Source organism: Myodes glareolus, chromosome 14, assembly GCF_982192425.1.
Source record: "Myodes glareolus chromosome 14, mMyoGla1.1, whole genome shotgun sequence".
Taxonomy (NCBI): Eukaryota; Metazoa; Chordata; class Mammalia; order Rodentia; family Cricetidae; genus Myodes; species Myodes glareolus.
In genome coordinates this window covers 1,889,601-1,912,236 of record NC_142039.1, presented here as the reverse complement: position 1 = coordinate 1,912,236, position 22,636 = coordinate 1,889,601, and the positions used below count along the sequence as shown (strand labels likewise).

The 22,636-nt window shown below is 42.5% G+C and overlaps 1 protein-coding gene and 1 pseudogene across 2 annotated transcripts in view; one reads left to right on the top strand and one right to left on the bottom strand.

Moving 5' to 3' along the window:
- Positions 1-22,636, bottom strand: part of Epc1 (enhancer of polycomb 1) — a 96,628-nt gene that overhangs the window by 55,707 nt on the left and 18,285 nt on the right. Inside the window, exon 1 of one of the 2 annotated variants that reach the window (XM_085698912.2) lies at positions 15,118-15,549. The exons of the other annotated variant lie outside the window; for it this stretch is intronic. Within the exon in view, the coding sequence (XP_085555038.1) occupies positions 15,118-15,270 (153 nt within the window). The 5' untranslated portion in view covers positions 15,271-15,549. Of the gene's footprint in view, positions 1-15,117; positions 15,550-22,636 lie in introns of those variants that run through there. 2 annotated transcript variants of the gene reach the window in all.
- Positions 1,944-2,348, top strand: LOC125417677 (small ribosomal subunit protein eS26 pseudogene; annotated as a pseudogene).

Genomic DNA, 22,636 nt, shown 5'->3' with positions numbered 1-22,636 from the left:
CACCAGAAGTGCTGCACATGGAAGTCACCTCCCATCTTAAACAGAGCCCTCGTGCTGTCCAGTTCATCACAGGAATTTTACGGCCCATGAGAGAAGACAAATTTGCAGACAGCACGGCATGAGCATCACACTTTGAGAATGTAGTTTTTCGTGTGCAAGCTGGCACATTCAGCATAGAACTTCACAGATATGCTTCAGGAAAGCTCACGACATTCTCCCAGGCTTACAGTTTTGATTTATTATATTTCTCCTGTCCTTCATGTAACCCAATCTTAAAATTCTACTTCACCAGTCTCACTCCCAACATACAAATGCTAAGTATCACTTAGAATATGACGTTGTTGAGTGCCTAAGTTTTCCCAGATATATATATGCACACACACACACACACACACACACACACACACACACACACACACATATTGACACAGGATTTCTTTTTCTATGAAGCCCTGCCTGTCCTAGAACTCACTCTGCAGACCACACTGGCCTTGAACTCACAGAGATTCACTTGCCTCTGCCTCCCACGTGCTGGATTATATACACATTAACTTGTTCTCTAGTGTTCAGGAGCTGTGACACTTGGAAACTGTAAGATAGTTGTCATCTGACAGTAAAAAGGGTTTACTGACATGTCTGGGAAGGAGAACAGCACCGCCCAATGGGCAGAGGTTTGTAGTGCTAGCCTTCAAGACTAACCGGAAACACATCTGCTTCTTTATTCAAAATCTGGCTGATGTGTGAACAGCAGGGCAACAGGGACCCTATGCCATTTATAGGACAAGGTAACCCAAGACCAGCCATTGGGTGCGCTCTAAGTGTCTCTTGGGGAAGTGACGCTGTGCCAGGTCATGCAGGTAGTCAAAGGAGAGGCCTGGGTGATGAGGGACACAAGTCATGGGCTTAGAATGTGAGTCTGGAAGCAGTCTGCGAGCAAGCAGTGTTGGCAGTCCTGCAAAACTCTTCTGAACCTGAGTCAGAACTGCCAGAAAACCTCTGAAACCATGAGATTATAGACGTCTGATGTTTCAAGCTGCTAACTTCAGGGTACTTGCACAGTAACAGTAACACACATGTTGATAATGATTTCTTGCTTCTTTAACAAAAACCCTAAAATATCAGAATACCTTTGGAACTGGTCCATGGACCAAAGTGAGTGCATTAGTGAAGAGGACACTGATTAAAGCCTGGCAGTGTGTCACATGGCTGTGCAGGTGAGAACACAAAAGCAAGGGATAGGATACTGGACACTGGAAGGCACACAGCCTTAAGTGCAGGCAGAACGTTTACACTTTGCCTTTGTGTGGTTAGTGAACTGGGTGCTGGAACTTGGGAGATTTTCTGAACCAAAGTTAGAAGTGCTTTTATTTTTCTGTAATAAATAGTAACAACACAGTAATAAATAATAATTATTAAAATAAGGGTTCTTAAAACAAGAGTCAAGCTGACGGTTTAAAAAAAAATCGCAGTATCTTCTTATAAATAAAGCAAACATTTGGAAATGGATGCTGAGAGTAAGTACCATCTTTCTTGTGACAGGGTCTCCTATGTAGCCCAAGCTGGCCTCAGCTAGCATCTTCCTTCTCTAGGCCCCCACTCATACACTGGGATCCCAGGGGATTGCTGAGACAACAGGTTCAGGCCTTGCCTCATGCTGCAAATCTCTGAGACCTCAGAAGGATCAGAAAAGGTGCCAAGAGTACTTGTTTCACAGATTAACTCATAGAGCCTTTCAGAAATTTAAGAGTGCTGTCTCTCCGTAGGACTAGTAAAGGGATGAGCGCAAAGAAATTTATCCACACAAGCCAGGTGACACCAACACTAGGCTGATGGAAGCAGGATTAGGAATCCAAGGTCATCCTTGACTGCGTGCTAATTCAAGGCCAACATGGGCTACAAGATACTTTCTCAAGAAAAACCAAATAATTCTTTCGGGACTTGGCTCCAAGATGACCAAAAAAAGGAGAAACAACGGTCGTGCCAAAAAGGGCTGCGGCCATGTGCAGCCAATTCGCTGCACTAACTGCGCCCGCTGCGTGCCTAAGGACAAGGCCATTAAGAAGTTCGTCATTCGGAACATCGTAGAGGCTTCGGACATATCCGAAGCAAGTGTCTTTGACGCTTACGTGCTCCCCAAACTCTATGTCAAGCTGCGTTACTGCGTGAGCTGTGCTATCCATAGCAAGGTAGTCGGGAATCGATCTCGGGAAGCTCGGAAGGACCGAACACCCCCACCACGATTTAGACCTGCTGGTGCTGCACCACGACCTCCACCAAAGCCCATGTAAAGTGACTTCATAAAGATAGAAGAGAACACCTTGGAAAAATAAAATGGAACTTATACATTAAAAAAAAGAAAAACCAAATAAATAATTTAATTATAAAAATAGTTTCAATTAATAGAACAATACAATTTGAAGAAGACTCAAAAGCTTTTAAAAGAATTATATATGTAGAGCACTGGTCTCGAGCTGAAAGACTCAAGAGACGGTAGAAAATAGACACCGTTGGAAGCCCAAATGTTGGTAGAAAGCAAACAAATGACTCGGTATTACACGTTGGAAAGGGGCAGGTAATAATAACCTATATTTTTAGCTTTCTAGATCAAGAATAATGCTCATGAAGCTGAACACCAGGAACTATACCCAGCAACTCTCAATTGTACTGAATTTGACTTAGGTAAAGTACCAGCCTTTCAGCTGATACTGTAGCAGGATGAACCTTTGGGGGCTTTGGGCCCAGGTAAGTAAGAATCAGCTTTATATGGAAGGGATGTGAATCCTATGGTGATGTCTCTCAGTCCTGGCCATGTGTAAAGCCCATTTTGCCCAGGTAGATCTAATTTCCAATAGCAATATTAACGGTATATAAACTCTGGAATCAGATCATAAAAGACTATAGCCCTCCCCTAACACTTTTATTCCGGAGGAAGTGAAGTGCTATGTTGGAAAGACAGCTCCAGACCAGTAGCATGAAGGTAAGCTACTTCCAGATCTTCCGTCCTCGGTATCAAGAAGTATTGTGGGATATTTGTGTGCTGTGTGAAAATGTGTTGCTGTGACTGGTGTAATAAAAGGCTGGCCAGCTAATAGTTAGACAGGAGGTATAGGCAGGACTTCGGGGTAGAAAGAACTTTAGAAAAAGGCGGTGAGGGGGCCAGCCAGATGTGGAGGAAGCAGCATAAGTAGTATGGAGAAATGAGGTAACAAGCCAGAAGAAAGTAAACAGGTTAATTTTAAGTATAAAAACTAATGGGACAAGTTGAAGCTAAGGCTGAGCTTTCATAATTAACAAGTCTCTGTGTCATTATCTGGGAGCTGATGGTCCAAAGAAAAATCCAAAGACTACAAAGAAGTATTGGTTCAAGCTGCTAAATTTGGGAATAATTTGTCATGGAGCAAAGACCTACTAGTACAGGCTTCCCGTGGAACCCCCGACATTCTTGTGAGTTCTTTCTCACCTTCCCTAAATAAATCTAGTTCTGCTCTTCAGTAACAAAATGAAATAAAGAGGGAAAAAGGGGGGCAGGAAGAGCAAAGGAGCAAAGTGAAAGACTACAAGTGGAGACATTACACCACGCCAGGCCCCTAGACATCTTCATCTCGAGACAAAGAACAATGATAATCCTTCCCAAGAAAGTGCTTTAACCTTCGTACAGAGATTCTTAAATATATCAGTGGAATAGCTTATATATAAATATATCAGTGGAAGAGCTTAGTTACTAAAATAGCTGGTCATGGTAGCACATGCCTGAGGCAGAGACAGGTAGATCTCCATGGTAGATCACATGTAGATCTTCACAGGTCTACATAGTGAATTCCACACCAGTCAGTGCTACACAGAGAGATCCTGTCTCAAAAGAAAACAAGAAACTATGAAAATACACAGAACATGTTAGAAGGCACAGAACGGCCCTTCTCTCCTTGAATTAGACAGCTAATAACTTTTTCACAATGTATTTACACCCGAGACATGGGAAACTAAGTACATAGTTAAGAAAATGATTTATCTGAATTGACTTTCTTGTCCAGTAAGCAATTCTTCTGAATTATGCCACGTTAAATCATAAATAAACTAGACTGTATAAAAACCAAATGCACTGTCTATTAAGGCATCCCCAGCCTTCATGTCTTCATGTGATGGAAAGCTGTTGACATTTTACAACATTCTAAACAGCTCCGGCCTTCAGGGACTAAAATCAAAAGCAGTTAAAATGCTTTTGAGACCTTACACTGAAGTATTACAGTGAGGTAATAATGCCCACAACAGAAGTTCTAAGAAAAATCTAATAACTATATGTGTGTGTGTGTATGCCTAGATGCAGGTAATTCACATATGAATCTTATCTATTAGAATGTTCTGTAGGGGGCTGGAGAGATGGCTCAGCTCTTAGGAGCACTTCCTACTCCTTCAGTGGTCCTGAGTTCAATTCCCAGCAAACACATGCTGGCTCACAACCATCTATAATGGGATCTGATGCCCTCTTCTGTCATGCTGGCATACATGCAGAAAGAGCATTCATATGTATAAATAAATAAATAAATAAATAAATATTTTAAAATGCTCTGTAGGACTACTTTTTATTGTGAGATGTATACAGGTTACTTTTTAATAACTCAATGATATCCCAGTAATTGTGACAGTTGAAAGTAGCCTCTAAAGCTCCCAGAAAGTCTCCAGGTAGGAAAACAGTTAAGTCTCTGTCAAGAACCGATGTAGAGAAAGGAGAGGTCTCAAAAAATCCATAACAACCAATAAAGGTCTACTTACTGGGCATTAGAACAGCTATGCTACATAAAAATTCTTCAGCAAGTATTTATGAAGTATGGTGACGCACATGTGTAATCACAACACTCGGGAGGCAGCAGCAAGAGGACTGCTGCACACCTCAAAAGGATATAACTGACCACGAGGAGTGATAAATATCACTCCAAGTTCAGGGAGCTTGGAACTTTTACCCATGAGCAGCCCTTCATCAGACTCACATCATGGTCACCTTACAGCTCAGTCTCCAGTGGGGGTGGGGAGAGCGGCACATCAACTATTACTGCAGAGTATCAGAACAACGGGATGACTCTGGCTCTTCCCAGCATTCTGACCTCACAGTGGCTAATGTGACTCAATCTCTCCACTCTTCATGACTTCTCCAGTTCTTCTATTTCCAGTTCCCTCACCTTCCTGCTCTAAGTGGTTCTTCAGTGTCCTCTTAGCAGCATTTGTGTAGCTGTCCTTTTCCTTAACATACAAACAAACCTACAAGTGTGGTACTGTCTTCCTTCATTCCCACAGCTAGCTGACACCATGCTTCTTCGTTGTCCTTGAATACAACCATATTCTTCTGAGAGTCGCCGTATGCTTTGGTAAGCCAGAGCTCCACATCCCCACTACCACACCCTGTTATCATTCTTAAGAGTATCAGCACCTATTATCTATCACCCAATACCAAAACTCTCACAGACAATTCTACCACCACTCCTGAGGTTCTACCCGAGAGCTTGGTTTCACCACTAACTGTACCTCTAAAACCTACACTCAAGCACCATGCTCTTTCCTTATCTGACTGTTCCCTTCACATATCCGCACACTCCTATTTTCACAATCAGTTCAATGGAACCTTCCATTCCAGTAAGTCCTCTATCAATTCTCTGCTATTCTTAGCTCCCCCGTGTCTTCTTCCTCTGCTTACCTAGTTTAGATTCCCATGGCTCAGCATCATAATTTGCTTCGCAAATACTTATGATTTCATCATTCCTCTCATCCTCTTCTAAACTTGCTGAAAAACTTCAACCTTAGATAAACCCCACTGTTTACACTTTGTGCCAAAAATCAAGTCCAGGCTGATCTCAAACTCAAACCAAGCCTCCTGCCTCAGCTTCAGTGTGTTAAAATTACAGGTGTGCTTCATCCTTCCCGGTGCCATCTTGGTAGTTTTAGTTGGATGCCAAATGCTGAGTTTTGTGCTGCAGGATATTTGTGTATTTATTACCTCCCAAGAGTTGTGGTCTCTGTTCTGGAACTCAAGTTGCTTTAACCTCAGATGTGTTTGAGCCCTAATGTTCAATACTTGCAAGCCCAGAGCAGTCTTCAGCCTAGAATAAAACTGGTGATAATTCACGAGTGCTTTTCTAGATCAATGTCCCTTGTGGCTAGGCAGGTTAACATTCCTGGCCCAGAACATTCCCCCTCCTTCTCTCACACACTTGGAAGTTCCTCATCAGCTCAGATCAACTTCAGGAAAGCCCAGCAGGATCCCTGGTGCTCTTATTGTGCAGCCCTTCTATGCACTCAAACTCTGAATTCTTTTTCTTCACCACAGTGTGCTGCCAGGCTGTACTTGGGATTTCTCCCCTGTGCTGGGACTCAAACACTCTCAAAGCGGTCTGTGCTTCATCTTTCTCCACTTCCCTTGTCTGGGTTAGGACTTTGCAACTAACTTTTAGAGATTATCTGCAGACCTCAGTCCCTTTCATTTTCTGCCCTGTTTTTTCTTTCCCTTTCATAGCAAAGATATTTCAAAGCATCCCCTGTACCTGCCATGTTCCCCCTTAGCCTTTAACTATTTCTCTAGCAATGAACATTCCTTTACACCACTTTACCGGAGTAAAGCACAAAGCCAACCACATTAGACTTTCCCATCATCTTGGCTGGTAACTCTAACAGTCCTGCCTGAGTTGTAGGTCACAGCTTTAAAAACACCAGGCAAAGGCAATGTAAGAGTGGAAAGGTTCATTTTGCCTCAGGGTTTAAGGGGGATACAACACTAGGATGAGGGGAAAAGCGGGGTAACTGGAGGATGTTGCCATAGCTGCTTGTTACAAGGTGTTGACCAAGGAAGACAGGTCCACTGGAAGTAAGATAGGGAGGGCTATTTCAAGACTGCCCCAGTGACTCACTTCCTCCAGCTAGGTCCCACCTTCTAAAGGTTCCACACACTCCCAAACAGCTTCATCCACTGGAGTTCCAGAGTCCAAATACATAGGCCCACCCAGTCTACAAGGCTTTCAAACCCTTCTCGTTCTCAGGTGCTCACTGCACTACATTTTTATATGTTTAATTAAATTTGGATTAAGAGGCTTTTCAAACTCTCTCCCTTCTCTATACCCTCCTTCCTAATTTCCCCCATCTCGTTAAGTGTACCCATCAAATATCCAGCTGCTCAAACTAAAACTCAGGGCATCTTCCTGACATCCTTTCTCTGCATCCAGTGCATTCAAATGCACATTCCAGAACTGCTGGTTTTACCTCAAAATGTGTCTCAAATTCATTGAGTTCTCTTCATTTCCATTATCATACCACCTTAAAAAAACAAACAAAATCCTCCCACTCTTTTCCGAAAGGACTACATTCTCCACATGGTATTTCAGAATGATTTTGGTGGTGGTGGTGGTTGTGGGGGGACGACTGGCAGAGTATGTTGCTTCTTTATATGAAACCTTATTTCAAAGCACTTCTAATTCCTTACCCTGAGGACCCACCCACAGCCCTCTTGGTGCTCTAAAGCTTCACCATGGTGTTCTGGTCACACAGGTCTTCTGGTTCCACCCTTGGGCTTTCTGCCTGGAAAGTTCTCTACCCTAGGCTCTTACCACCAAAGTGTAAAGTAAGGGTACTTTTACCACTACTGAAAAGAAAACTGTCTTTCTTCTACCTGGAGTTCTGTGTTTTTATCTTACAACCACTTAAGAATCATGTTAAAAGTTTACTTTTATACACTCCAGTCTCATCCAATCATTTAATTAAATATTGACATTTACTACATGCCAGACACTATTTCAGACTCTCAAAACCATTTGTAACCGAAGCAGATAGTTTCCCCACCTTCATAAAGTCAACAGGCTGGACGTAAGGTCACAGGACACCCTTCTGTGGTCACTGCTCATCCACACAACTCTTGAGACTCCCAGAGAATGCAGCATTTGCTCCTTAAAGGAACAAAATGGAATTGCAAAATTTTTCTTTACACTTCAAAACTACTATATTTATATATTTAAACTTCCGACCTCCTGTACTGAAAAACATTAATTGAAACCGTGATTACAGAATTCCGGTCCTAACCTCAAATTCTCACAACCAAAGTACCTGACCATTTCAACCATTTATTTCCTGTATAACCTTCAGAACTTGGCAATATAGTCTACCGAGTCTATCGAGACTAAACTTGAGTCTACCGAGACTAAACCAGAAGCAATTACTCAAGAACCCTGACTGCCTTCTTTGTAAATGACAAGCAAATGGTGCCATTAATTCATCCAAGATTTAAAGCACAATGCCACTTTAACAGGAAACCATTATAGGTCAGGACCCCTGTCTTTCACAGCTTAGAAAACAGGGTCTTTTGTATACCCAAGTGACATCAGAGGCTGGACGAGACTTAGTTCTAACTAACTCCCTAATTAAATTTAAAGACAGTTTTTATAACTGTATTGTGGAACTCTTTAGAGAGGAGAACACATTTTATACCAGATAAAGATTTCAGATTACATAAAAGTTAAATTAATTTTGAGCATCAATAAAAAGGTCATTCTAAAAACTGACTAGTACTTGGCAATATAGCATTTGTGTGTTCATCATTCTTACACAGGCCTTCCTTACTCCTCACTGTTACCCTATGAGGTGGGTCAGAAGACTGCTGAAACACCAACAGACTGGTCCACCCAGGAAGGTTAAGTGACTTGGGAAAGGACTCACGGTCTAGGTGCACTTTCTTAGTGTACGGGGCTCTAAATTATTAAACTAATTCATTCCAATACATAAGAATACTGGAACTGAAAAAAATATCACCCACAGGACATTTTAAGTTGTTATGTGTGTACCTGCTAATACCCAGAGGTTACATACTCCAAATGACTTGTTTCAGTGACCTGTTGCACAATTCAGTCAGCTATGTTATGTCACAATGCACACCAAAGCTGAAGGAAGCTTTTTAAAGCTAACATCATATTGATCAAGAATGCATGTCTGCACTCATTAAGGCTGCAACCCAGACAGACCGCCACAAACTTCAAGGCCAGCAAGTCTGTTCCCTATTTAAAACAGAAACAATGACTGTTGGATGGACTTTACTCACTGTAGTTAAAGTTGCAAAGTTGACTTCCACTAAATTAAAAATACTTTACCAGTCCAGTCACTCATCACCGTAAGTTTTAAGAAAGTTAGCAAAGACTTCAATCTATGAACATGCTGAAGATAACACCATTGAATAATCCATTAAAAGTAATCCTATGAAGGTAGTTAAATCAGTGATTTCCTTATAATCTGACTTACTCTCACCAGAAAGTCACTGTTACTTTTCCCTTTTGTGACAGGGTCTTACTCTTCAGCCCAAGGTAGCTTCTGACCACACCCACCCTTTCTCTGTAGAACTACATGAGCCACCAGGTCTGGCTTTTAGAAGTAATGTTTTAATGGTCCAACGCTTACTTCAGAAGCTACATACACTCTCTTGCCTCTAAGTTATATTATACTTTCCTGTCACTTGTGTGCCCAGAAACAACTACCTAACTGTAATATAAAGCTTCATTTCTTTGTGTGTTATCTAATTCTAAGAAGTAGAGTCAGGGTTTTCATATGTGTAAGCAGAACACTTAACAAGTGCTTAAAGACACTACAAATATTGCTAATTTGTGTACTGATATGCTTTCCATAGCTGTTTCACTACCATTACTATTCTTAAATACTGAGCCATGGAACACAGACTATAAAGTCCATTCTGTTTTTAATAGAACACTTGTATTAAATTCAATTCTTCCTGAGACTTACAAACTTTTAGAAACAGACTTTTATTTCTTGCTTGTTCTATATTTAAACAGTGCTTTTGATTAAATTCTAGTAATGAAAAAATATAATTTGGTAAAAATTTTATTGCTGATTAAAAGTAACCCACAAAGATTCCTTTAGATATATAAGCCATCCATTTTTATCATAATTTCTTAAGAAAATAAAATTGAGAATAAACTAACTCCAAATATCAAACTGCAAAACAAAATGGATGTTAAAGTCATGCCTCTGTGCTGGGCTGAACAGCTTCCTGTCTCTGGAAAAGATGACATGTGACTGATGAGTGCATTCCTTTATAGAACTCGGTTTCCAAATAAATATATTAAAAGTTTTAGAAGAAAAAGTTAACACTTAAGGTAACCAGGCATGGTAATTTTTCATGGGTCCCTTTGGTAGCTTTTTCTTCAGTTTCTTTCTGGGTTGCCTAGTTATGTTTTTCAATTGCTACCCCTTTATTTGATTTATTTTAAAAACAACTGCCATATTGAGATAAAATGAAGACGTCTCCATTTGAAATTTCAAGAACAGCACGTAGTAACCTTGAAGAAAAGTATGAGCCTTCTCCTTCAAAGAAAGACTTCACAAAATGTTGAGTGCTTACTGAGGGAATTCACTAACTTCCAGAAGCTGTGTAATCTCTAACCCAGGTGTGACTCAAGGATCCTATGACCTCAGCACCCAGGAGGTAGATTCAAGTATCAGGAGTTTCATGGCAAGACTCAGCTACCTGACAGGCTGTCTCAGATAACCAAAGATCATCTCAAAAAGTACCCTAGACAGACTGAAAGTGGAAACTGAACTTTATTTTCTCAAATTATCTTTTGCTATCTAATGCAAAATGTCCAACTCTCCCCAATTCCTTCCTACTCCATACTATCCGTAGTTTCTTAATTCTGCTTCTGCTACAATGGATCTTTCACTTTACTTGCAAGACCATTGACAGGATGGAAAAATGGGCTGAATTTTACAGCTTTCGACCCAAGAGATAAAATTAAACTTGGCTTAGCATATTAAGGGCAAAAAACCCTTTTCTTCAGAGCTCAAGATTACCACTTATTTTTATGAAACTGAAAACCAGATCTTTGTAAAAAAAAATTAAATGCAGAGCTTTTTATATTAGGAATATGTGCATACTTCCAATTTTCTCCTATGTTAAAGAAGTTTTAGAAGAAAAAAAACAGGGCTGGAGAGATGGCTCAGTGGTTGAGAGCATTGCCTGCTCTTCCAAAGGTCCTGAATTCAATTCCCAGCAACCACATGGTGGCTCACAACCATCTGTAATGAGGTCTGGTGCCCTCTTTCAGCCTGCAGGCATACATGCAGAAAGAATATTGTATACACTAAATAAATAAATATTTTTTTTTAAAAAAAGAAGAAAAAAAACTGTCTATGAATTCGTTACGTGGGTGTGGCAACACACCTATATATCAGGCCAGAACGAAAGCGAGACAAGGCAGGACTATCAGATTGTTGTGCCTCGTTAGAATCCTATAAATCTAGAGTTGGATTATGATCGATTTCTACTAGTCTTAAGAGACCACGTGGCTAATATCAACGTGGTATCATTTGCATTCCAATTTCTTCAACTATCCCAGTCAACCCAGGACACAGGCTAAGTCTCCACTGCTCATAAATAATGGCCTGTTCCCTATGCCCCTCAGGAAAAGGAAAAGTAGCTCCAATTTGTCAAACACCATTTTAAAAACAACCAGGTAAGGCCTACAAATATGTTTCCATATAAGAAAACTGTGAAGTCCCCATTGTAATCATGTAAGCCACCTATAACAAACCCATCTAATAGTGCTAATCTTTTTGGAATGGAACCCTTCAATTATAAGTAAAACTGGAGCTGTTTAAGTCTTATAATGAAATTACACATTTAAGGGATGCTAAATGATTAACAGGACATCCACCTCTCAAAATCCACCTATCAAAAGTTTGATAAACTTTTGTCTTTTTTTAGTCCCCACCTGCTTCAGTGCTCACTTTTCTCATGAAGTTACTATTGTTTCCCTGGACTTTAAAATTTATGGTGACTAAATACAAAATTTCCATTAACTGTTACCTCTCCCCCTCCCTCACAAGGCTTCACTGTAGCTTTAGAGCCTGTTCTGGAATTAGATCTTGTAGACCAGGCTAGTCTCAAACTCACAGAGATCTGCCTGCCTCTGCCTACTGAGTGCTGGGAATAAAGGTGTGTGTTACCACTGCCCAACTTAGCTATTAATTTTTGACTTAGCAAGTTGCTACTTACTACACTGAACCAGTTGAAACATTTAATCCCCAACATTTACAATTTAGTCAAATATTTCAAGCACTACATCATTATTTTTCAGTTCTACATTAAAAAAGGTTTTATATGGAGTAACGATGTTTTGCCACCCCCCCCCCAAAAGGACGGGGTGTCATCATTTACTTTATTTTGTTCCTTAAAAAATTAAGCATACCTAATTAGGCCAATACATTCATCTTTTTTAATAAGGTACTGGAGATGGACCTAGGGCCTTAATACAAGGTAACATTCTATCACTAAAGCAGGACCCTAGTCCTTTGCTTTTTTTGTATCCATTTGGGGATAAGGTTTTGATAAATTCCCTGGGCTGGTCTCAGCCTCCTGATTACAGATTTGAGCTACCAGGTTTACAGCTTTATTCAATTTTTATTGCTAAAACTGGCAGAATAAGAGTACACTAAGAAGTTATCCTCTCAGTGCTAGATTTCTAAACTGATACGGTAGCTACCACTTAACTTAATCCCAGCATCCAGAAGGCTGAGGATGGAGGATAGTGTATTTGAGGCAAGCCTGGGCTACATAGTCAGATCAAGACCTACATTTCTTTAATCACAAAAAAAATATTATAAAGGCAACAATTATATCCTATACATGCCATACTACCATTCTGCGGATGTATTTTTTTAAATCATGAAATGTTTTCAGTGAGAAATCACTCTCATCTAAACCTGTTCTGTCTAATTAGAATCCTATTAGTTCATGAAGTTGGATTTGATAACTAAATCCTATTTCTAATAGTCTCAAGACTGACACTAAATTAAGATGCCATACCCTTTTCTAAACTCTACAGTCAATACAGGTTCTAGGCTATAGGAGCTGGTAGGAGGCATGGGCCATATGCCCCATGGCTGAACTTTGCTTTAGCTCTTCTTTTTGCAAGTGCAAAAGATTAACTCCAAATTACATCATGTTTGGTACTTTTCAGTACTGCACAACATACTATTTCCAACACCGTGACAGAGCCAGTCACTAGCGCTGGACACAACACTGTGGAGTAGTCTGTTTACCAAGGATTTCATCTTCTTCTATCAAGAGACCTAGGCTTACTCATACACAGTTTTGGTTGGCTGCGACTTGAAAAATTCTAAACAGATGATGGAAAAAGAAATCCCCATATCTAACAAAAGTTGAACCTTCACTTGTTAAAGCCCAGTGACAGTCACTGCATAACACCAATACTGTCTCAGGGAACAAACTATCTGTAAATGCTAACATGCACGGACAGGCCCTTCGGTTGAACTCAGCTCTTTTTAGGCTGTAGCTCCCAGGACTGCCCAAAAGACTCAGAGAAGCAAGACCTAACTCAGTTTCTAAAGTGTACTGTTGTGGGTCTTGCTCTTGCCTAATTAATGATTTCCACCTTAGATGCACAAGAGCTACAAATTAATTCCTCAAGCAGGGTAACACCAGCACCCCAAGAGTATCTGTAAAACTTACATAGAGAAACAAAAATAAAACAGAAAGACAAGATTCTGCAGTCACAAGTACTTTAATTTTTTTGAAAGAAAAAAAAAACAAATAGCTTATTTTAAAAATAAACAAATGGCACCATCTACTCTAAGTTGATACAAGTCAAAATAAGAGCACTGCTCTCACAGACAGTAAGCTGCTGAGAAGTCAGAACACTACCCCCGCACATCTCATCTACTTCGTACACTTAACACTCGCTGAGACGTCAGATGCAAGACCCTCCTCCCCAAAGTCACATTTGACTATCAAAACTATTTTACTTTAAAAGGTTAAACAACCCAAGCAGTTTAAAGAGTTTTATTTTGAAAAACATTACAGAGAATAGAAAATTCTTACAGTGCCAACAGAAGTATTACAGTACAATTTCCACAACAAAATTGGAACATACAAGTTCATGGGAATCCTCGACTTCCTTGAACTGTCAACACACTGCACCCTGTATAAGTGGCTGGACCTGGAAACCAGCGTATGCAATTCCTTAGAATTAGAGGGCACCACGTTATGTTAAAAAAAGATCTGGGGGAAATGAGAGGAAGATTCTCTTGTCTCGGTGTCCGGACCCAATTTCTACAGCAAACGAGAGGCCACGGCTATAGTAAATCATCTATTATTAGCTGTATAAACAATGAAACTACCGCAGCCCACCCGTTAGGATGTCCGTGAAGAATTCATTCAACTTTAGCTCTTTCAAAATTTCAGAGTTTTAACATTTATTGAACCAGGTTTTCTCCAACCTAAATTTAACTTACAAACAAGTAAAAAGTTGCAGGCTTTAGAAGAGAGCAATGCATTGTAAACAAATCTGCAACACTGTCTCAAAGTAGGTGATGGTGGTGGTGGTGGGACAGTATTGTTTTCTTTTCCCCTGCGTATTGTAAACAAATCTGCAACACTGTCTCAAAGTAAGTGGGGGCGTTGTTTAGTTTTCTAGTCGCCCGGATAAGCAGGATAACCAGCCCTGCGTGGGGAAGCAAGAGTGTACTGCGAGTTCTTTCTCTAAAAGTAAAGGCGTCTGGGCAAACAAGGCGCACCCTCGGCACGTCCTTGCAGGATGGGGAGAAACTCAGTCAACATGACAGACCCCTCGCAGGCTCCACGTGCCGACGCGCCCGGAGCCTGCGCCGGCAGCCGCGCCACCCCGCGCCAGCTCCGGAGCGCCACCCAGCGGCCCAACGAGGGCCTGCAGGCGCGGCCCACTCCCGGCGCGCTGCACCCCCACCGCCGCCCAGCCCGCTTCCCTCTCCGGATGCACAAGGCCCAACCCAAGAACTGAGACCACAAAATGGCTGCCGGCGGCTTCGTCACGTGACCCCTTTGTGCCTTTCGGGCCCCCGAACTCCGCGGGACCCCGGTACCGGCGGCCGGGGGCGGCGGCAGGCCTTCGAGGGGGCCCCGCCGGGCCGCAGCGGCCCGGGACCGAGCACCGGGGAGGCGGGGGACTGGCCCGGCCGGCGACCGAGAGTCGGCGGCGGAGAGAAGATGGCGGCCATTTTGTGTGGGTCTGCTGCTCCGCCGCCGCCGCGGGCAGCGGAGGGCGCGGGCCTGGCGGCGGGTCGGACAGGGGAGTTAACACGTACCGACTCCTCTTCCTTCTCCATTCCGGTGGGCATCTGCGGCACGGCCCGGTTTATCGAGGCGTATTCGTGCAGGTCGGGCAGATCCTCACAGCGGAAGACCGGCAGCGGCTTCGAGGCGTCCAGCGCCCGCGCCCGAAACGACAGTTTACTCATCTCAGGCGCAGCAGATACCTCTCCGCTCTGGGGAAACGGCCCCGGCCAGCGGGATCATGGAGAACCGGGGTGTCGGTCTCCACTCGCCTGCCGCTGCCGGGGACTTGGGGGCGGAGCGCAAGCCCGCCGTCCGGGCCCTGACACCAGCCGGGAGGGTGGGAGGCTGTGCCGCTCCGCGCCTCGCTCGCTCGCTCTCTTCAATACGCCATGGCCAACATGGCGGACATTAAAACTCCACTGTGCGCTCTTCAGCCAACCCCAGCCATTCCCCACACTGCATCGCGCAGCGGCGCGGGCACGCGCGGGGGGAGCGCGGGCTCGAGCGGGCGCCGGCGCGGCACGGAGCGCGCGTCCCGCCAACCCCCGGCCCGCCGGCCGCCGGCCTCGCCGGCTCCGCCCGGCCGCCTCGCGCCGCCCAGCGCGCTCCTCGGACGGGCGAAGGTGCGCCAGGCTCTCGGCGCCCCGCGGGCCCTGGAAAGGCCGCCGCCAAGAGTGGCCGGGATGCTCGGGCCTGTGTCCCGGGCGCGGGCACCTGTCACCGCGGAGCTGGCCGCGCGGGGCGAGCGCAGCGCAGTGCGGGAGGTCCAGGAACTTAGAAATAAAAATGCACGCGAAATCACAAGCTTACACTTAAGTCAAACAAACTTTGAGTTATAATTCTGAACAGGTTCTGCATCAAATCACTGGTCAATCTCCCACCCAGTGGTCTTTATAAATACATCCTACTCATATATTCAGCTGCAAAGTAGTTTTTTCCAATCCTACATTTTATTTATCCCCTTTAGTTTAATTGAAATAAACAGAATAATTACCGCAAATTGTAACAATCTTTGATGAAACAGTTTCCAAATCCCAGAGCCAATCCAGTATTGCTACCTCGCTCGAGCATTTCTGCTATATTTGAAAAACGTTACTTCAGTGTAGCCGTAGTTTCTCACACTTGCCATCTGTTCTCTGGGAAACTTTGTAAAATCGAATCAAAGACCTGTGGCGATTCGGTGGCCACACCAGGAACGGGAGATTAAAAATATCACTATTCTTAAATACAGGTTTGATATGAACTATTAATTAGTTTAGTGTGCACAGGTAAACTCTCTTTAGGTTTGTTTCTATGTAACATTAATTACGACCTTTGTCCTAAAAGAACATGCTTTGCTACACTAGACCAGGGGCAAGGGGACAAGCAGAATACAGACTGCAGTTCTCCAAGATTATCCTAAAACTCCAATACAGACAGCTCATTTCTGGGAGGCAGTGGGACTTTCACCTGCCTTTCCTCCAGCATCTAGGTTGGCTAACTGCCTCTCCCGATGAATTAGGAATAAAACCAATGCTTATTATTGGAACTGGCAGAAGTAGCCTGCAACCTAGGGTGAGGCTCGACGTATCCACAAAAGGTTTGGGAGATGATATCCCAGTGAGATCATGTAGCTAAGCATGCGTTATGGAAGAGGAGAAGAGAGGGAGGAATAGACAGATCTCAGAGCCAAGGAGACCACATCACATTCTGAGAACCCAAAGAACTGCTGAATTCACCATGAAACACAACTCCTGTATTTAGCTAGGTTCAACAGTTAGGGAAACATTGGCTAAACATTATGATAGCTGTCCTCCGGGCTATATTATATATTAGGCTACTAAAAATCCTAGTCAGAGAATTTATAGTTGGGAAACTGAAGATTTTAGAAGATAAAATAGTGTCTACTGACTGAGCCAAGGAAATAAATTATTTAATCTTCACTGGAATGACAGTCTAAGGGCTCCCATGTAGGGCCTTGGTAGCATGCACGAGGGCCCGGGTTCCAATCCCAACAACACAAAACAGACTGCCAAGCAGCTTGTGGATATATGCTGTCCACATCCTACATCATAAGTAATGGGCATGGCTGAGATAATCTCTTTGTTTTCTAGAAATTCTCAAATCATCCACGACCAACTTAGATCTACATGCAAATCAGCATGCCCTTTACATGCAACATGCCTGCAAAGGAGCACTTGTTTTCGATCCAGTGCTCCATCCATCTCCTCGTACCCTGTAATCCAAGTCCAGGTCCTTCTCGGTGTCCCAGCACCCAGGAGTTCCACTCCTCTGCCACATTCACTCCATACATCCTTGTCCTGAGAAGCAGGACAGTGAGGAAGCCTCAGATCTAATCTTAGCTCTCCTACTCAAAGATTCCTTAGGAAGAACCATGGGCCCTGCACTATCTTTAACATTTTATTCCATTTTCACTTAAACCTCCCTCTTTTTCTAAGTATCCTCAACAAAAGCAATATGAAAGTCTCAATGCTGCAAAAATGTATACTAGTGCTATATGCTGAATACACTTAATTTTCCTCAAATGGAAACATCTTTGAAAAGAGATTTGACGTCAAAAGAGCTATAATCCATATCACAAATAAACACTAAAGAGGTGATAATGGGCTATCTCTGTAGGGAACACAAACATAGAAGCACAGGGAAATGCAGAAGAAAGCAGTCAGGGCAGGTGTGGTGGTACACCTGGGATTCCAGAACTCAGAAGGCAGAAGCAGTAGCTATCTCCAGTGTTGCAACCAGCGTGGACTATGTAGGGGACCCTGTCCAAAACAAAAACAAAACAAGCAAGCCAGCAACTCTCTTTTTCTCTGTAGGTGTGGCAGCAGACAAGCTGAGCAAATATCATAGATGGCAGCATGGGACTTGATTTTGAGAGATGCCAAGGGGAATGACACAGTAGAAGAAAGAAAGGTATTAGTGGAGGAGCTGAGCTGCATGAACAGGACACCCGGGAGTGATTGCCAGGTACTCAGGAAAAGGGAAGAGTTACTCAGCTAGCGGATAGCAGGAGGCGCCCGCAACAATCCTGTTACAAAAGTAACAAGTAGAAGTGGTGGGCATTTGAATGAGAGTGTCAAAGTAGAAAGTAAAGAGATGCTCTTGCTCTTTGTTCTCAGATAGGGTCTTGATATGAATTTTAGGCTGGCCTGGAACTCACAATCCTCCTCCCTCTGCTTCATCAGTGCTAAGGTGCAAGTGTTAGGTCTATCCATCGCCCCCCACATCCCACCATGAGATGCAAGGTTTAATCAATGGAAACAATAATTACTTATAATATTGTCACCCTGATATTATGAACATAGTTCAAGCTGTGCCTTTAGCAGGGCTTCATAGTACACACCATAGGTCAAGTTGCCTGAAACCCAACTTCTACTTCATGTCCTCTTTACCCAAGTCATGTGTTTGTAATTGCTCCCTATTTTGCCCATAAGGAAAGCTTAAGTTTGTTTTAGGATGCAAGACAAGACCTCCTGTAATGCTGCTCACATTACTCCTCATTATTACCCAAGTCAAGCTCTTCCCTGTTGAGCCTCATCAACTCCAGCAATCAGCATAGCTCTCCTACCTCCAGGTTTTACTCATGCTTTTATACCTTCTTGACCAGCGCTAGACTACCTTCAGAAATTCTATCTTACAACAGTGTCTTGAAGATTGAACAAAACAATCCACGAAAGCATTTAGAATGGTCCCTGGCCACAGAGCACAGTCTGTAGATACAAGTTATTGCATTTGATGGCACTGGGAATGGAAGTAATGACCTTGCACACCCAGTGTTCTGTACTCAGCTTCATACATCAGCCTTAGCCCTTGTTTCTCTTTTGTTTTGTTTCTTTGCTTTTTTTTTTTTTGAGATGTTTTCCCTACATATTCAGGCTGGTGTGAACTACTCTCCATCCTTCTGTCTCTGCTTTCAAGTGCTACTAAGAAAAATGTTATTATCCTTCAAAATGCAACTCAATATCACCTCCTCCATTAAACTGACAACTTAATTCATCTAAACTCTACTTTTCTAATCTGAAAACCAAACAAGCAATTAGATGAACTCAAAGATCCTTAAGCCTACATGAACCTTTCATTTTCTGAAGTCAACTCCACTTTGATCAGCAAGAATAATGCCCACCACTTACTGCACACTTACTACACTCTTGGCAATGTAAGAGTTTGGCAGTAATACTTCACTACTTCCAAGCAATCCCTACTTGATGTGTCTGCTGGCTTAGAGATGGCATGTGAGTTGCCTACTGTCCCAAAGCTGGTGAGAGACGATTTAGAGGTTAGAACAGAATCTCTACTATCTTGATTTTAGAGGGGGAGTCTCAGAAATAAGATTTAAGCAGGGAGGGAGAACATAAAATGGGGAAGGAGGGATATAGTAGGGTGCAAAGAAGATGCTGGGTATTGTTCTTTAGGAAGGTGGAAGACATATGGACACATCTGCTCTAAAAGCAAAGAATGGTACAGATGGACCAACTTTAGGACAATCTTCCCAATTATAAGAAGGAAGACGTGAAAGCAGAAATGAAGAGTAATAAGCAGTTAAATTCTTTGATAAGACAACAAGATTAAATATCACAATAGCAGGTTAGTTAGCAGGAGTCCAGCTTCCTCGTTCCTGTAAGCACTTAATATTTATTTGCCAAATATTTGATTTAGAGTTAGGGCAAAGCAGTCTGTGTTAGAAAAATGAGAAAATACAGTATGTATAACCTCTCAAAGGGGAATGCTACTGTTGCATTTAATTGGGGAAATGGGAAAATAACGTCTTTAAATACGAATGGGTTAAACGGGAATGAACAATGTGCAAAAGCAGCAATATTGAAAGAACATGTTTTTATTTAAGGCAATAATTTCCCTTAACTTGTTGTTTTTACTTTTTCACAATAAGCCACAAAGAAATGACAGTAAATAATTCTTCCAACTAACACTTAGCAAAATTTAGACTGAGTACCCTTTATGATACGTTGGGTTTTTTTTTTTAACCTAGAAAATGTTAGAAAGGAAATGCTACAGTTTATATTGCAATATATTTACTAAAGTATCCCAGAAATCATATCTGCATGCTGAGTTAGTTATCTACATTGTGATTTATGCCTACAATTTAAAAACTTTATGAAGTGATCTTACCAATATAGACATTAAAAAAATTTCATCCAGCCCATCTTATTATGTAAACTACATTCTAAAGTCATAGAAAACCCATTTAACACCACTGCAGACTTTGTCAAAATTCAGAACTTCTACCCCTCTAAGGGTGAGTGAGTTTAACAATCTTCAGTCCTTATAAGCAGGCAATTGAGACCCCTGGATTGCATTCTAATGAGGTGTTTACCTATTACAGCTGGAGAAGTGTGGAAAGCCCAAGGTGGAAACCACTGAAACTTGAGCTTGAACGGCAGCAGTTTAGTATTTAGCTGAGAAACCAGAATTCTTTTCTAAGTCATGGATCTGAACAACTAGGTGGCCCAGAAGAATACAATTCCATCTAGAAAAATATTTAAAAATGTAAGAATTAAACTGTGTTCAAAATATTTGGCAGAGTGTATCTCACATGAGTTGTGTTAATTACTGTTTACTCACTTAGCCCACTAGGGTGCTCATAAGAGGCTTGGTGTCCAGGAAGGACCATGAGTCAGAGCAGGAGGAAGACTGGGCTTCAGAGAACAAGCTTCAGGTTCCGTTTCCCGAGGAACACATATGTGAGTCAGTAAGGCACAGTTGACACAGGAGGGGTGACGGAGTGAAATTTGAAGGAACAAAACAGCCACCAGTAAAGTAATGCCCTATGCGAGTGATCAGACCAGGGTCTGGGTTGGTTGGTGGGTTGAGGGTAATGGAGAAAGCGAGGTCGCACTGAACTGCTACTGCTTCTGCAACAGGATGCAATACTTTCTAGTTTCTTTTTAACCTTGGGTACAGGATTATCTTTCTTGTCATCAAATAAGTTAACTTTAGCAAAATGGAATGTTGTTTTCCACTGTGTCTGTTTTGACTGACACTCTGAGTAACGTCGCCTGCAGATGCTCTCTGCATCCAGTTCCTTGTCCTTTCCACAGGAGGGAAGAGAGCGGTAAGATTGCAGGTGTCAGGAGTGAGTCATGAGGATGAAGCCCCAGGGAACACCAAGGGTTCAGAGAGCAGAGGAAGAAGAGGGAGAGTTGGGAGAAGCCTGGGGACAAGTTGAGCTCATCAGGAGAACAAAGGAAGGACACTGTCACCAGAGCAGAGAGCAAAATTTCAACCCATTTCCAAGTGCCGTTCTATAATGATTTTCTTCAATTTTTATGTATTTCTCTAGTGTTGGAGGAAGTGTCATGTACAGATCAGAGGAGAACTTGTCAGACTCTTTCCACCTTATGGGTTCTGGGCACCGAACTGGGTTGTCAGGTTGGGAAACAGGCACTTGACCCACTGAGCCGTCTCCTGCCCTCCATTTAGACTTTTGTAGTTTGTTACCATTTGAATTTAAAATGTCCCTCACAGGCTCATGCATTTGAACACTTGGGCTCAGCTAGTGACACTGTTTTGGGAAATCACAGAAGTTTTGGTCTAGCTGGCAGGCATAATTCGGGACTGTTTGAAGATTCTAGAGTGGCTCTCTGCTTCTGGATAGTGTTTGGATAACAAACTCCTTCTACCATGAATTCAGCCATGCCTTTGCCACAGGACTGACCTTTCCCGCTCAACTGTTCTTCCCCTAAGTGCTTCTGTCTGCCATTTTGTCATAGCAACAAGAAAAATAACTGATTCATCCATCTGCCAAAGAACTTGAAGGGAAATATCAGTTCAGGTTGAGGCCTTAGCCCAAGGTTCTCATGGCATTTACCCTCATGACATTTCTTGCATTAAAAGGGTGCATTCCATACATGCATGCATTGTTTATCCTCCTTCTGGGTCCAAAAATGCAGCAGCAAGTACATCAAACACCCATCTGCCTCCGGGAATTGCAGATGGAGATAGAATCCACATCCAGATCTGACTTCCTGATAATTGAGTTTCCCAAACATGGGACACATAGGCCCAAAGCCTAGACAAGTAGGACTGTGTTGACACCTTGAGATGTGGTAATATATTTGTTTAATCGATTTATTCACAAGGTTAACATTTTGGTGTTTTCATTTCTGCCAATCTTTTTGGGCTTGCTTTGTTAGTTTTTGGTTTTACTTTTTCTTTGCTTGTTTTACATTGTCAGAATAATGCTACATATTCCTGATAACACTACTGTTATCTGCTTCATGGCCTTTGTACCATCATACAATTTGAGGATGTTCCATTATTACTAAATATTCTTTTAAAAGTATTTGATTATTTTTCAGATAGAGTCTCACTGCGTACCCAAGCTGGCCTCAAACTTGCTACCTCTTGCCACAGTATCCCACTCTGGCTAACTGTGTTTGGTCTAGTTGTATGTACCATAGTTTTCTTAAGCATTATCCTCTTAAGAGACCCTTCATGTACACTGACTCTTGTTTACTATAAAGAACACATATAAGACCAGGCAGTGGTGGCACATGCATTTAATCCCAGTAAGCAGGAGGCAGAGATAGG